The sequence below is a fragment of the Neovison vison genome, chromosome 13 (assembly GCF_020171115.1).
Source record: "Neovison vison isolate M4711 chromosome 13, ASM_NN_V1, whole genome shotgun sequence".
Lineage (NCBI taxonomy): Eukaryota > Metazoa > Chordata > Mammalia > Carnivora > Mustelidae > Neogale > Neogale vison.
In genome coordinates this window covers 62,958,956-62,973,323 of record NC_058103.1, presented here as the reverse complement: position 1 = coordinate 62,973,323, position 14,368 = coordinate 62,958,956, and the positions used below count along the sequence as shown (strand labels likewise).

Below are 14,368 nucleotides of genomic sequence, written 5' to 3'. Positions count from 1 at the left end.
AGCATCTTTTTACGAATTCACTGGCTGGCTGTATGTTTTCTTTGGAGAAAGGATTATTCAAGTCCTTTGCCTATTTTTTAATTGGGCTATTTGTCTTCTTACTGAGTATTAAGAGTTCTTCGTATTTTCTGGATACCAGTTGCTTAATTAGGGACTTGTATGATTTGCAAATATTTTCTCCCTGTCCATGGGTTGTCTTTCCACTTTTCTTCATGGTGTATTTTAACACACACAAGTTTTCAATTTTAATAAAGTTCATCCAATTTATTATTTTTCCTTTGGTTCCTGTGCTCCTGGTGTCATATGCAAGAAACCCATGTCCAATCAGAAGTCACAAGATTAACATTTGTTTTTTTCTAAAAGTATTACCGTTGTTATGTTTAGGTCTTTGATCAATTTTTTTTTAAAAGATTTGATTTATTTATTTGACAGAGAGCACAAGTAGGCAGAGAGGCAGGCAGAGAGAGAGGGGGAAGCAGGCTCCCCACTGAGCAGAGAGCCTGATGCGGGGCTCAATCCCAGGACCCTGAGATCATGACCTGAGCCGAAGGCAGACGCTTAACCCACCGAACCACCCAGGTACCCCAAGTCTTTGATCAATTTTGAGCACATTTTTATACATAGTATGAGGAAGGTCTAGCTTTATTTTCATGTGACTATTCAGATGATACAGTACCATTTATTGAAAAGTCTATTCTTTTCCCCCCAAAACTGTCTTAGGACCTTTGTTAAGAATCAATTGATTGGGTGCCTGGGTGGCTCAGCTGGTTTACCTTTGCTTCAGGTCATGATCCTGGGGTCCTGGGATTGAGCCCCACATAGGGTTCCCTGCTCAAGGCTGTTTCTCCCTCTCAATCTACCTCATCCCCCAGTTTGTGCTCATATGTGCTCTGTGTTAAGTAAATATCAATGTGAAAAGGCCCTACTATATGACACTCTGGAAGAGACTAATCTATGGAGATGTTAAAAAAAAAATCAACATTAAAAAATTAAGGGGAAAGAGGACGAATAGATGGAGCGGAGAGGAGTTTTGGGGCAGTGAAAACTATTCTGTATGATACTTTTTTTTTTTTTAAGATTTTTTCTTTATTTATCTGACAGAGATCACAAGTAGGCAGAGAGAGAGGAGGAAGCAGGCTCCCAGCAGAGCAGAGAGCCCGATGCGGGGCTCAATCCCAGGACCCTGGGATCATGACCCGAGCCGAAGGCAGAGGCTTAACCCACTGAGCCACCCAGGCGCCCCCTGTATGATACTTATAATGGTGATGCTCATAATGGTAGATAAGTATCATTACACATTTCTCCCAACAAAAAAGAATATGTAACACTAAGAGTGAGCTCTAGTGTAAACCGTGATCTTTATTGTTTCGCTTCTTTTACTCAACAAAATTATTCTGAGATTCATCCATATTGCTGCATGTTTCCACGGTTCATTCCTTTCTACCGCTGAGTAGGATTCCACTGTATATACACACAATTTCTTTAGCCATTTAGCTGTTGGTGGACATTTGGGCTGTTGCAGTTTTTGGCTATTACAAATAAAGCTGCTGTGAACATCTGTGGGAACACATGCTCTCAAATACCCAGGATTAGAATGACTGGACCACAGATGTATGTTTAATTTTTTAAGGAACTATAAAACTTTTCCAAAATATTGTATCATATTCCAACTAACAGGGTATGAAAGTTCTAGTTGCTATAATTTTTGTCAGAATTTTTCATTTTAGGGGTGCCTGGTTGGTTCAGTTGTTAAGTGTCTGCCTTCAGCTCAGGTGATGACCCCAGGGTCCTGGGATCGAGCCCCATATCGGGCTCCCTGCTCAGCAGGAAGTCTGCTTCTCCTTTCCCTCTGCTGCTCCCCCTGCTTATGATCGCTCTCCATTAAATAAATAAATAAAATCTTAAAAAAAAAAAAAGAATTTTTCATTTTAGCCACATTCTCATAAGGGGCACCTGTGGTGAGGGACGTTTGGGTGGCTCAGCTGGTTGAGCAGGCCTTTGGCTCAGGTCACGATCTCAGGGTCCTGGGATCAAGCCTCATGATCGGCTTCACGATCAGTGGGGAATCTGCTTGAGGATTCTCTTTTCTGCTGCTCCCCCAACATATGCACACACATGCTTTCTCTAAAATAAATACACAAATCTTAAAACAAGAAAAAAAGTGTGTGGTTTCCCCCCAGCTGTTTAATAAATATTTAATATCTTTTAAACAGCTATTTACTTATTACTTATTACATTCAAGAATAGTTAGCATGCAATGTTACATTAGTTTCAGGTATGCAACAGTGATCTGACCACTCTATGCTATGCTGTGCTCACCGCAAGTGTTAATGCCCATCTGACATCATACACTGCTATTATACTATCGTTGATTCCTATATTCCCTCTGCTGTATGTAGTTTTAATTTTTGCAATTAAATTTCAATTCCTTCTTGTGGTCACTAAAAAGTCTGGATTTACTTTTATTTATTTTTTATTTTTTAACATTTTATTTATTTATTTATTTATTTTTAAAGATTTTGTTTATTTGTCAGAGAGAGAAAGAGAGAGCGAGAGCGAGCGAGAGCGCACGTGCACGCACAAGCAGGCAGAGGTGGAGAGAGAAGCAGGTTCCCTGCAGGGCATGGAGCCCGATGCAGGACTCAATCCCAGGACCCTGGGATCATGGCCTGAGGCAAAGGCAGCAGCTTAACGACTAAACCACCCAGGCATCCCTGGATTTACTTTTAAAGCCATGTTCTAAAAAGTTATGTATTAACAACTATAATATTATAATAAAATAATGAATTTAGTCTTTAAAGTGAATAATTCATTTTATCCCTATCCACCCCAATGTAAATGGTTTGTAAGACACAATCTGGTAAAATAATTTGATGTGGACAGTATATTTGCAAGTATCTAAGTCCTCAAAGTTAGAAAGATTATTTATAACTTGTTTATTTATTTAATTAATCTCTCTCTCTTTTTTTTTTTAAGATTTTATTTATTTGAGAGAGAGACACAGCGAGAGGGAACACAAGCAGGGGGAGTGGGAGAGGGAGAAGCTGGCTTCCTGCTGATTAGGGAGCTGGATGCCCACAGGGCTTGATCCCAGGACCCTGAGATCATGACCCAAGCCGAAGGCAGACCCATAACAACTGAGCCACTCAGGCACCCCTTAAGAAATCTCTTCACTTTGCATGATGATTGCACTCACGATCTCGAGATTAAGAATCATATGCTCTTCCAACTGAGCCAGCCAGGCACTCCTATAATTTTTTTTAAGTAAGCTCTATGCCCAACACGGGGCTTGAACTCAAGACCCTGAGATCAAGAGCTACATGATCGGCCAGCCAAGTGCCCCAAGGGTTATTTATAACTTGATAAGGAATGAAAAACTGGTATTCAAAGCACCACTGATCACATGGAAATTTTTTGTACAATATATCAATTCATAAATTAATACTGAATTTAGAATGTCTTTTTTTTTTTTTTTTTTTAATTTGACAGATAGAGATCACAAGTAGGCAGAGAGGCAGGTAGAGAGAGTGAGAGGGAAGCAGGCTCCCCGCTGAGCAGAGAGCCCGATGCGGGACCTGATCCCAGGACCTCGAGATCATGACCCGAGCCGAAGGCAGAGGCTCAATCCTTAGCGGGAACCTGATTTTTCCTCTCCCTGCCACTGCCCCTGCTTGTACTCTCTCTCTCTGTTGAATAAATAAAATCTAGAATGTCTTTTTTCCCCCAAGATTTTATTTATTCAACAGAGAGAGAGAGTACAAGCAGGGGCAGTGGCAGGGAGAGGAAAAATCAGGCTCCCGCTAAGCAGAGATCTCAACGTGGGGCTCAAACCCAGGACCTGAGCTGAAAGCAAGACACCCAACCTACTTTGCCACCCAGGCGCCCCAGCCTCTTTTTGTTTTTTTCTTTAAGATTTTATTTATTTACGTGTGAGAGAGTAAGAGAGTATAAGCAGGGGGAGCAGCAGAGGGAGAGGAAGCAGCAGGTTCCCGCTGAGCAGGGAGGCTCACGTGGAGGACCTTGATTCCAGGACCCCGGGATCATGACCTGAGCTGAACAAAGGCAGAGGCTTAACTGACTGAGCCACCCAGGCACTCTGAATTAAGAATATCTGAGCCACTAAGTTTTTAGTGCTTTTTCAGATGTTTCTGTTAAACATTTTTTTGGATTAGTTAAGAGTTTCAGTCTTGCACATAGACAGACTTCCAAAAGGAAATTTGAGTTGCCTTAAAATAAAACATACCCTGGTTTTATAGTTCTCTCACTCACAACAAAGGACTTAAGGAGTCCTTTAGCTATACAGACTGTTATTTAGAGATTTTACTTTTTGTTTTGTAGGCATCTTACCCAAATGAATATACCAAATTCATTAAAACAAAGTTTAAGATTATACTATATCAGAAGATGGGGCGCCTGGGTGGCTCAGTGGGTTAAGCCGCTGCCTTCGGCTCAGGTCATGATCTCAGGGTCCTGGGATCGAGTCCCGCATCGGGCTCTCTGCTCAGCAGGGAGCCTGCTTCCCTCTCTCTCTCTCTGCCTGCCTCTCCGTTTACTTGTGATTTCTCTCTGTCAAATAAATAAATAAAATCTTTAAGAAAAAAAAAAATTATACTATATCAGAAGTTTATAGAATAAACTTTAATGTGGGGATCCTTGACCAACAATTTGTAAAAGAACAGCAAAAAATTCACACTTGAAAATCTAATTTAAAATCAAGAGATAATCATTAACAATCTTAAGTCTAACAACCTATAAGGCTTTTGGTAAAGAGATGGCTTTTTGTAAAATAGTCCATTTTAAAAAACAATGAACAATTAAATTACCTTAGCAGCTTGAGATTCCCTTAAGTAATATTTTAAAAGGTCGGAAAGTTTGAGGTCTTCATCAGCAGACACTCGTGCTTCTATTTTCTGGAAAAGGGGGGAAAAATCCAGCATTTAATTAGCAGTTATATTCTACAGCCAATGTTTTCTTTAATTACTCTAAAAAAAATTAAAGTTGAAAATAACTATAGTATCCATTATCCATTCCTATTTAACCTAAACTTCCCTGCTTTCTCCTTTCTACTAGCCTATTACTTTACTTCAGGACTCTGACAAAAAATGAACAGAAAAAAGGATGAAATCAAATGAGATTAGTGAATTTATGGAAGAACTCTATATCTGACCCAAGTTCTTGGCAATAATGAGTTTCAGTATCATCTTTCAGCATCACTTATATTTCTTTCTTGTTACATCATTTCAGTGATAAAGGATGGGTGTCCTGGGTAGCTGAGTCTCTTCTTGACTCTTGATTTTGGCTCAGGTCATGATCTCAGGGTTGCTGAGATTGAGCCCATGCTGGGCTCCACAATGTGTGTGCAGCCTGTTTAAGATTCTCTTCCGGGGTGCCTGGGTGGCTCAATGGGTTAAAGCCTATGCCTTCAGCTCAGGTCATGATCGCAGGGTCTCGGGATCGAACCCCGCATTGGACTCTCTGCTTAGCGGGGAGCCTGCTTCCCCCCTCTCTCTGTCTGCCTCTCTGCCTACTTGTGATCTCTGTCAAATAAATAAATTTTAAAAAAATATTCTCTCTTCCTCTCCCTCTGCCCCTCCCCCTAAAAAAAAAAAAAGTGAAGGAAGACTAGGAAATTCTAATCAATCTTCCTACTAATAACAACCAGAAAACAGTCAAAACATTAACAAAATGTGCCTGAAGACATGAAAGAGTAATAAACAGATGTGGTTAGTTTGAACTGGGATAAAATGTGAAGCAGCCGTGTTAGACTAAAAAGATTAAACTATTCAATTCAGTTTGGAGACAGAATATAAAAAAAGATGTGTTTGTCAATCAAATACAAAATAGGGACCTTGTTTGAACCCTAACTCAAATGAACTCCACTGTAAAAAGCCATCTGTATTTATATACTCAATATTTGAGGATATTAAGGGGAAATCATTGATAATTATACTGACTATATTAAATTCTTTTTAAAGTGTTTTTAACATTTATTTGAGATAGAGAGGGAGAGAGAGAGAACTTTTCTGAGTGGTGAGGAAGGGCAATGCAGAGAGCCCAATGCAGGGCTTGATCCCAGGACCGTGAGATCATGACCCGAGCCAAAGGCAGAGGCTTTAACCCACTGAGCTACCCAGCCGTCCCAGGTGTACTGGTCTTTTTTAAAAAATATTTTATTTATTCATCTGAGAGAGAGAGAGAGAAAGGGCGTGCATGAGTGGAGGAGAAACGCAGAGGGAGAGGGAGCAGCAGACTCCTCACTGAGCAGTGAGCCTGACGTGGGACTCAGTCCTGAGATCATGACCCAAGCCAAAGGCAGATGCTTAATCGACTGAGCCACAATAATTTTTGTATTATTCCTACAACCTTTCTATAAGTCTGAAATTACTGCTGAAATAAAGTTAAAATTTAAAAACCCTACACATCTAGCAGAATAACTAAAATAAAAAAGATAACAAGTATTGTAAACTTGTGTAGCAACCCACTGCTCACATTTATTCTGGTGGGAATATAAACTGGTACAATCACTTTGGGGAAACAGTTTGGCACTATCTATAAAAGCTTTTCACGTGGAGACCCTATGACCCCTAATTCTCCCCCTGGATATACGCACCCAATGGAAATACACACTTATTTTCAGCTGAAGATATGCAAGAATGGTCTTAGAAGTACTATTTGTAAAGAGCCACAAACTACAAACTGTCCAGATTCCTCCCAACAGTGGAACAGATGAGTAAGTTCAGGTATATTCTTCTTTTTTTTTTTTTAAATGTATTTATTTGACAGAGAGAGATCACAAGCAGGTAGGCAGAGAGAGAGAGAGAGAGAGAGAGAGAGAGAGAGGAGGAAGCAGGCTCCTCACTGAGCAGGGAGCTCGATGTGGGACTTGATCCCAGGACCCTGAGATCATGACCTGAGCCGAAGGCAGAGGCCTTAACCCACTGAGCCACCTAGGCACCCCAGCTCAGGTATATTCTTACAAAGGAAAGCTATACAGCAAGAAGATTGAAGGAACTATACAAACATGCAACAACAGTGATGAATCTTATGTACATAGTGTTGAGTGAATGAAACCAGACATGAAAGAATACATACTGCATAAAGCATTTATATAAAATATGAAAATAAAATTAACCTCTGCTGTTAGAAGCTAAGATAGTGCTATCCTTGAGGGAGGGGGTAACTCATAAAAAGCAGCTGAAGAGGGTCAGGGTATCTGGGTTGCTGGTAAGAATTTTATTTCCTGGGTGCCTGTGTGGCTCAGTGGGTTAAGCTGCTGCCTTCAGCTCGGGTCATGATCTCAGGGTCCTGGGATCGAGTCCTGCGTCGGGCTCTCTGCTCGGCGGGGAGCCTGCTTCCTCTTCTCTCTCTCTCTGCCTGCCTCTCTGCCTGTTTGTGATCTCTCTCTGTCAAATAAATAAATAAGTAAATCTTAAAAAAAAAAAAAAGAATTTTATTTCCTTTTTTTTTTTTTTAAAAAGATTTTATTTATTTATTGGAGAGGGAGAGACAATGAGAGAGGAAACAGGGGGAGTGGGAGAGGGATAAGCAGGCTTTCCGCTGAGTAGGGAGCCCAATGTGGGGCTCGATCCTAGGACTCTGGGATCATGACCTGAGCTGAAGGCAGACACTTAACGACTGAGCCACCCAGGCACCCCAAGAATTCTATTTTTTTTTTAAAGATTTTATTTATTTATTTGACAGAGAGAAAGATCACAAGTAGGCAGAGAGGCAAGCAGAGAGAAAGAGGGGGAAGCAAGCTCCCTGCCGAGCAGAGAGCCCAACGTGGGACTTGATCCCAGGACCCTGAGAATTCTATTTCTTGATCTGGGTGTTCATTATATGGGTGTGTGAAATCTGTAAAATTGTCACAAGCTGTATACTTCTGGTATGTGCTCTTTCCTGTGTGTATGGTATACTTCAATATAAAGAAAAAAACTTGAAGCTTCTCAAGAAATATTCCTTTGGGGTGCCTGGATGGCTCAGTGGGTAAAGCCTCTGCCTTCCGCTCAGGTCATGATACCAGTGTCCTGGGATCAAGCCCCGCATCGCGCTCTCTGCTCAACAGGGAGCCTGCTTCCCCCTCTCTCTCTGCCTGTTTCTCTGCCTACCTGTGATCTCTGTCTGTCAAATAAATAAATAAAATCTTTAAGACAAAACAAAACAAAAAACAAAAATCAGTGACTTATTTATAAAAAAAAGAGAAAGAAATAGTCCTTTATAATAGAGAAATAAGCTTGGAAACTTTTTTTTTTTAATTTATTTATTGGGACGCCTGGGTGGCTCAGTTGGTTAAGCAGCTGCCTTCGGCTCAGGTCATGATCCCAGCGTCCTGGGATCGAGTCCCACATCGGGCTCCTTGCTCAGCAGGGAGCCTGCTTCTCCCTCTGCCTCTGCCTGCCATTCTGTCTGCCTGTGCTCGCTCTCTCTCCCTCTCTCTCTCTCTGATAAATAAATAAAATCTTTAAAAAAAAAAATTTATTTATTTGTCAGAGAGAGTGAACACAGGCAGACAGAGGGGCAGGCAGAGGCAGAGGGAGAAGCAGGCTCCCCGATGAACAAGGAGCCCAATGTGGGACTCGATCCCAGGACCCCGGGACCATGACCTGAGCCGAAGGCAGCTGCTTAACCAACTGAGCCACCCAGGCGTCCCGGAAACTTTTTTTTTTAAGAGTTTATTTATTTATTTGACAGAGAGAGATCCTAAGTAGTCAGAGAGGCAGGCAGGGGCCTCTGAAGGCAGAGGCTTTAACCCACTGAGCCACCCAGGTGCCCCAAACTTTGAAACTTTTAAATCTAACAGATAAATGCACAAAGTATATTCAAAATTGAGTTGGGTAAATTTAGATAAATGGATTTATATAAATCCAGGTAACATGTTAGTCGGATGTCGGGTGCTTTTAAATATGGCTCCTCTCCTTCTATTAAGAAGTAGAGTATTTATCCTCTCCCCTTGAATCTGGGCCCTAAGACTTACTGACCAATACAGAAGTAAGGCTGTGCCAGTTTCCAGGCCTTAATGAAACTAGCAATTTCTGCTTCCTACCTTTTGGAATGCTTGCTTTTGGAACCTAGCCACCATATTGTGAGGAAGCCTAAGCCACTCCATGGATAAGCACCATGTAGATGTTTTAGGCAACAGCCCATGCTGAAGTCTCAGCGGAGAGCCAGCATCACCCCCCAGACATCTGAAAGAGCCTTCAGCTCATTCCAGTCCCTAGCCTTCACATGTTCCCTGTTGAGGCCCCAGACATCATTACCCCCAGAGGTAAGCCTGCTCGGTCTTTTCTGAATTCTTGACCTAAATACTTCATTAGCATAATAAAAAGTTGTTGTTTTAAGCTCCCGATTTTAGGATGGTTTGTTACACAGCAAAAAAACCAGACCACCACAAAAACACTAAAAGAAATAAAGATTGTTGTGGCTACAGCAGCGTGCCACCTAGATCTCCTTCAAGAGCAACTGCTTGCTGCAAGGATCATATATGGTTCAGAGTCCCAACAGCAATCTCTCTAGATCCAAAACAATATGCATCCCAAGGTTCTGATGCATCCTCCCCTGTACCCAATGACAGAGCACAGGGGCAGCAGTGCCAGCCTGTCCTGCCTGACACAGCAGTCCCTCTAATAAGCCACTTGGGCTCACCTGGACAAAACTTTCTTAGAACTACGCTACGATCTGAAATTCTTCCTACCTAGTCCCCTCTTCCTCTGCCTTCTCCTTTCACAGGTATAGACCTGCATTTTGGTCTAAAGGCACTTCATGTCTATCCTGCTCCTTCCTCTTTGTTCTTCCCAATAATCTCTTGCACATCTAAATTCTTTTGACATCTACTTGCACATCTACTGACACATAAAGCTATTTTGTGATAAATCCCTGTTCTTTTGATGTAAACACACAGAAATCAATGATATTTTCCAGAAAATGCTCATTGGTACAAATAACCAAAGCAGAATAATGGACCCCAGTATAACAACATTTATGTATTTAATGACTCTTTCCTCTGTAAGAGAATGTCTCCTTTCCTTTCCTTGTCTTCACTACACATTATTCAATTGACAAAATCACGCTGAACTCAGATTTCTACAATGGACTAGCCACCTCCACTCTCAGTTAAGTACCTTTAAACTCCCCCCCCTTTTTAAAAAAGATTTTATTATTTATTTGAGAAGAGAGAGAGAGAGAGAGAGAAATAAAAGGCATGAGAGGGAAAAGGTCAGAGGGAGAAGCAGGCTCCCCACTAAGCAGTGAGCCCAATGTGGGACTCGATCCTGGGACTCCAGGATCATGACCTGAGCCAAAGGCAGTCATTTAGCCAACTGAGCCACCCAGGCGCCCAATAAACTTCTAATAAATATTTTCACTATTCTATCAACTTTATCAAAGTGTTTAAATATTACTACATCTAAGATTGATCCTTGAAAATCAAGACTATGTCAAAAAAAAAAAAAAAGACTATGTCAAAATTATTACTATGAATTATACCTTTCTACAATTGCCTATTTGTCTTGTACTGATACAACTCATTTTTATTTTTTAATTTTTTGAAAGATTTTATTTATTTATTTAAGAGAGAGAGAGAGAGAGAGAGAGCACACGAGTGGGGAGGGCCAGAGAGTGGGAGAAGCAGAATCCCCATTGATTGCAAAGCCCAACACCAGGCTCAATCCCGGGACTCCAGGATCATGACCTGAGTTTGAAGGCAGATGCTTAAGCTACTGAACCACCATCAGGTGCCCTGATACAATTCATTTTTAAACTAGTGTCACGGGTTTAAAAACTGTTTAAAAACAGTATCATCTTGGGCGCCTGTATGGCTCAGTGGGTTAAGCCGCTGCCTTCGGCTCAGATCATGATCTCAGGGTCCTGGGATCGAGTTCCGCTCGGGCTCTCTGCTCAGCAGGGAGCCTGCTTCCTCCTCTCTCTCTGCCTGCCTCTCTGCCTACTTGTGATCTCTCTCTCTCTGTGTCAAATAAATAAATAAATAATCTTAAAAACAAAACAAAACAAAAAAAAAACCAGTATCATCTTGGTAAAATCATAATGAATCTAACGCCTTCTTCTAGTTTACACAGCCCCAGAAAAAGATAATTCTTCATAAAAATAAACGCTGTTTCATAATGAACATGTTCTCTGATCAAGATTATGAACTTTTATACAAATACCAGAAGGCCATAACCAAAAAATGAATTTCCTAAAATAAAAAATCAAATTTTCAAATCTAAATCTGTCTCTTCATCCTTCTGAAGTATAGCTTATCTTTCTCAATAAAGTTAAACACAACCACAACAGGTAACACATTACTATACGCAAGGATTGAGACTCCCAAAGGTTAATTTATAGTACTTACTCTTGTTTTATCAAACAGTTCTGAAACTTTGAGAAAAAACCTGGAAGGGAAAAATATTTCATCAGAAGTCAGCTTTGAAATGATTTTTCATTTCAAATGTTCAGAGCATATGCCCCCAAAACTGTATTAATAATGAACTTTCTTATTTCATTACAATAATATTTAATGGTCTTATTCACTGCAGACTTCATTTAGTTCAACACCTCTGTACTTTCATCCATATGACAGATTACTTGAAAACTGTTATTACAAAAAAATCTTCCCATTTCAAGGTAACAGTCTTAGCCATACTTTTATTTATTTAGTATGTGCTTTAAAAAAAAATTATTTATTTATTTGAGAGAAAGAGAGAGATCACAAGTAGGCAGAGAGGCAGGTAGAGGGGGAGGGGGATGCAGGTTCCCCTCTGAGCAGACAGCCTGACGTGGGGCTCAACCCCAGGACCCTGAGATCATGACCTGAGCAGAAGGCAGAGGCTTAACCCACTGAGCCACTCAGGCGCCCCATATTTAGTATGTACTTTTTAAAGTAATCTCTATACCCAATGTGGAACTTGAACTCAAAACCCCAAGTTCAAGAGTCACATGTTCCACTGACTAGGCCAGCCAGGCACTCTAAGCCATACATTTAAATCAAAAAACTTTTTCCTTATATTCTTTAGCAATATGCCACATAATATTAAATAAAGCCTGTATCTTCTAATTGCTATAGAAGTACAGAACAATCAGATCCAAAGAGGCTGACTTCAAAGGAAAACACTAAAGTTGGAGCAGCTCTTGAAGTTATTTGATACTTATGTGTTAAACATCTTCAAGCAGAGCTGCTTTGTTTTAGGAAATAACAGAAATGAATAACCAATTTCTATCTCAGAATTCACTTTTAACTAAACAGCCTATCTCTCAAATGCTGACACCAACTAAAAAGAAATCCCAATGCCAAACTATTAAAAGGGTATTCTGTGAAATAATATGTAATTACTGGCGATGTTATAAATGGATTGGGGCAAGTACTACTAAAAGCTAAAACACTATTTTATGAACTTTGTTTTACCAAAAAGAACTTGCTTTGACAGGTTTATGTCCAATAATTCACAGCAAGGTTGACTTTTTTTCTTATTAAAGTGTTAGAGACTAACTCTTTGGGAAGGTAGCATGTTAATGTAGTAAGTTATATACAGTATCCTGTTTTGCTGAAAAACTTGGATTTTACATGTCTACTAAGACAGGATATACTAGAAAAAAGTTCAAGGATGTGCTTTAGAAAAAGGCATAAACTGTGAAAATAGTTTTGCCACTTAAAATTGAAAAAAAAAGTTCGGATTATTTTTTAGTGAGGAGTTGGATTTAAACAATATTATAGGGGACGCCTGGGTGGCGCAGTTGGTTAAACGACTGCCTCCGGCTCAGGGCGTGATCCTGGAGTCCCGGGATCGAGTCCCATATCGGGCTCCCAGCTCCATGGGGAGTCTGCTTCTCCCTCTGACCTTCTCCTCGCTCATGCTCTCTCTCTCTCAAATAAATAAAATAAAATCTTTAAAAAAAAACAACAACAACAACAAAAAAAAACAATATTATAGGAGCAACTAAAATTAACTATGGTTAGATTAATGTGAAAAACTAGTATAAAGTAAATAAAGGACAGCTACATAAGCAAATATCCAGAAAGCATTTCTATATTAACATGTATGATACTTTCCCAACAGGTTACTCTAGGACTGCCCTAAGATTCATTAAACTTATAAACTAGAATAGCCAGCCTCTTTAAAAAGTATAAACTGACAGCACCACATTTTACTTTAAAAGTCAATTTGGTTTCAAAGAAATACACACATATATATAGTATATTCTAATTCTAAAATGTTTATTTATAATAAACTTCATCAAAACCTAAGAACATTTTGAAATAAATTCTGTCTCCTTCTTCCTCACATACATAAATCAGCCAATTTTCATTAAATAAAACTTTGTAAATGTTAAAATTGTATACATTAAAGTCAGTTTTTACTTTTCAGATTTAAAAAAGAGAGAAATGGTAGAGACAATATGACACTGAACCACGTTTGTAAGAAGTGCCTCATTATTGATGTATTTTAAAGAAGATATTCTAAATGCCTCTTGGGTTGGAAATATTCTGTGTGTTCAGGCTACTAATGAAATTTTTGCTTTATTTATTTTAAATCAGAATCCTTACTTGCATATATCTGTAGAATCCTGAGTTCCTAAAGCATATAATGAAGAACCAATTCTATTGTAATCATCTGCAGCACCTATGGGAAAAATTTTTAGAATTTAATATATTTATTCACTGATTCAAAAATATTTATTGAGCACCTACTTCAAACAATGTGAATGTAAATAACCCAAGTCTGGTGAAGGAAATGACAACAGCTATAATATAATTTGATGAATATTATATTAGACATAGGAACAGACTACTTTGGGAGCAGGGGAAACAGATGGTTCCACCTGAATAAGTTAGGGAAGGATTTTTTTTTTTTTTTTAAGATTTTATTTATTTATTTGACAGACAGAGATCACAAGTAGGCAGAGAGGCAGACAGAGAGAGAGAGAAGAGGAAGCAGGCTCCCTGAGGAGCAGACAGCCCAATGTGGGGCTCGATCCCAGGACCCTGGGATCATGACCCCAGCCAAAGGCAGAGGCTTTAACCCACTGAGCCACCGAGGCGCCCCAAGTTAGGGAAGGATTTACAAACACTACTGAGTGAGTCAGAACTTATAGGATAAGCAAACCTTTACCAGGCAAAATGGAGGGGACAGCATGGATAAAGGTCAATGAGACATAAAAGGGTATAGTATATTCAGACAGTCGTCCAGGAAGAAAGTCCTTTAGAGTAAAGAAGAGAATGGATAGAGCTGAAGGTGGAAAAATAAACTTGAAGTATTTTGGGGGAAAAATAGGCTTTTGTAAAACATGATAAAGTCTGGATTTGATATTTTAAGAATGGGTATTAATAAACATTTTAAAATAACATTTAAAAATAGCCACTAAGGATTTTTAAATA

General features: G+C 39.7%; 1 protein-coding gene across 1 annotated transcript in view; it reads right to left on the bottom strand.

Moving 5' to 3' along the window:
* The window catches only part of SNX6 (sorting nexin 6), a 65,124-nt gene that overhangs the window by 11,080 nt on the left and 39,676 nt on the right, over window positions 1–14,368 (bottom strand). Inside the window, exons 9-11 of the mRNA XM_044232156.1 lie at window positions 13,538–13,613; window positions 11,348–11,387; window positions 4,824–4,910 (exon numbers count right to left, since the gene is read on the bottom strand). Coding sequence (XP_044088091.1) covers window positions 4,824–4,910; window positions 11,348–11,387; window positions 13,538–13,613 — 203 coding nt within the window. The remainder of the gene's footprint in view (window positions 1–4,823; window positions 4,911–11,347; window positions 11,388–13,537; window positions 13,614–14,368) is intronic.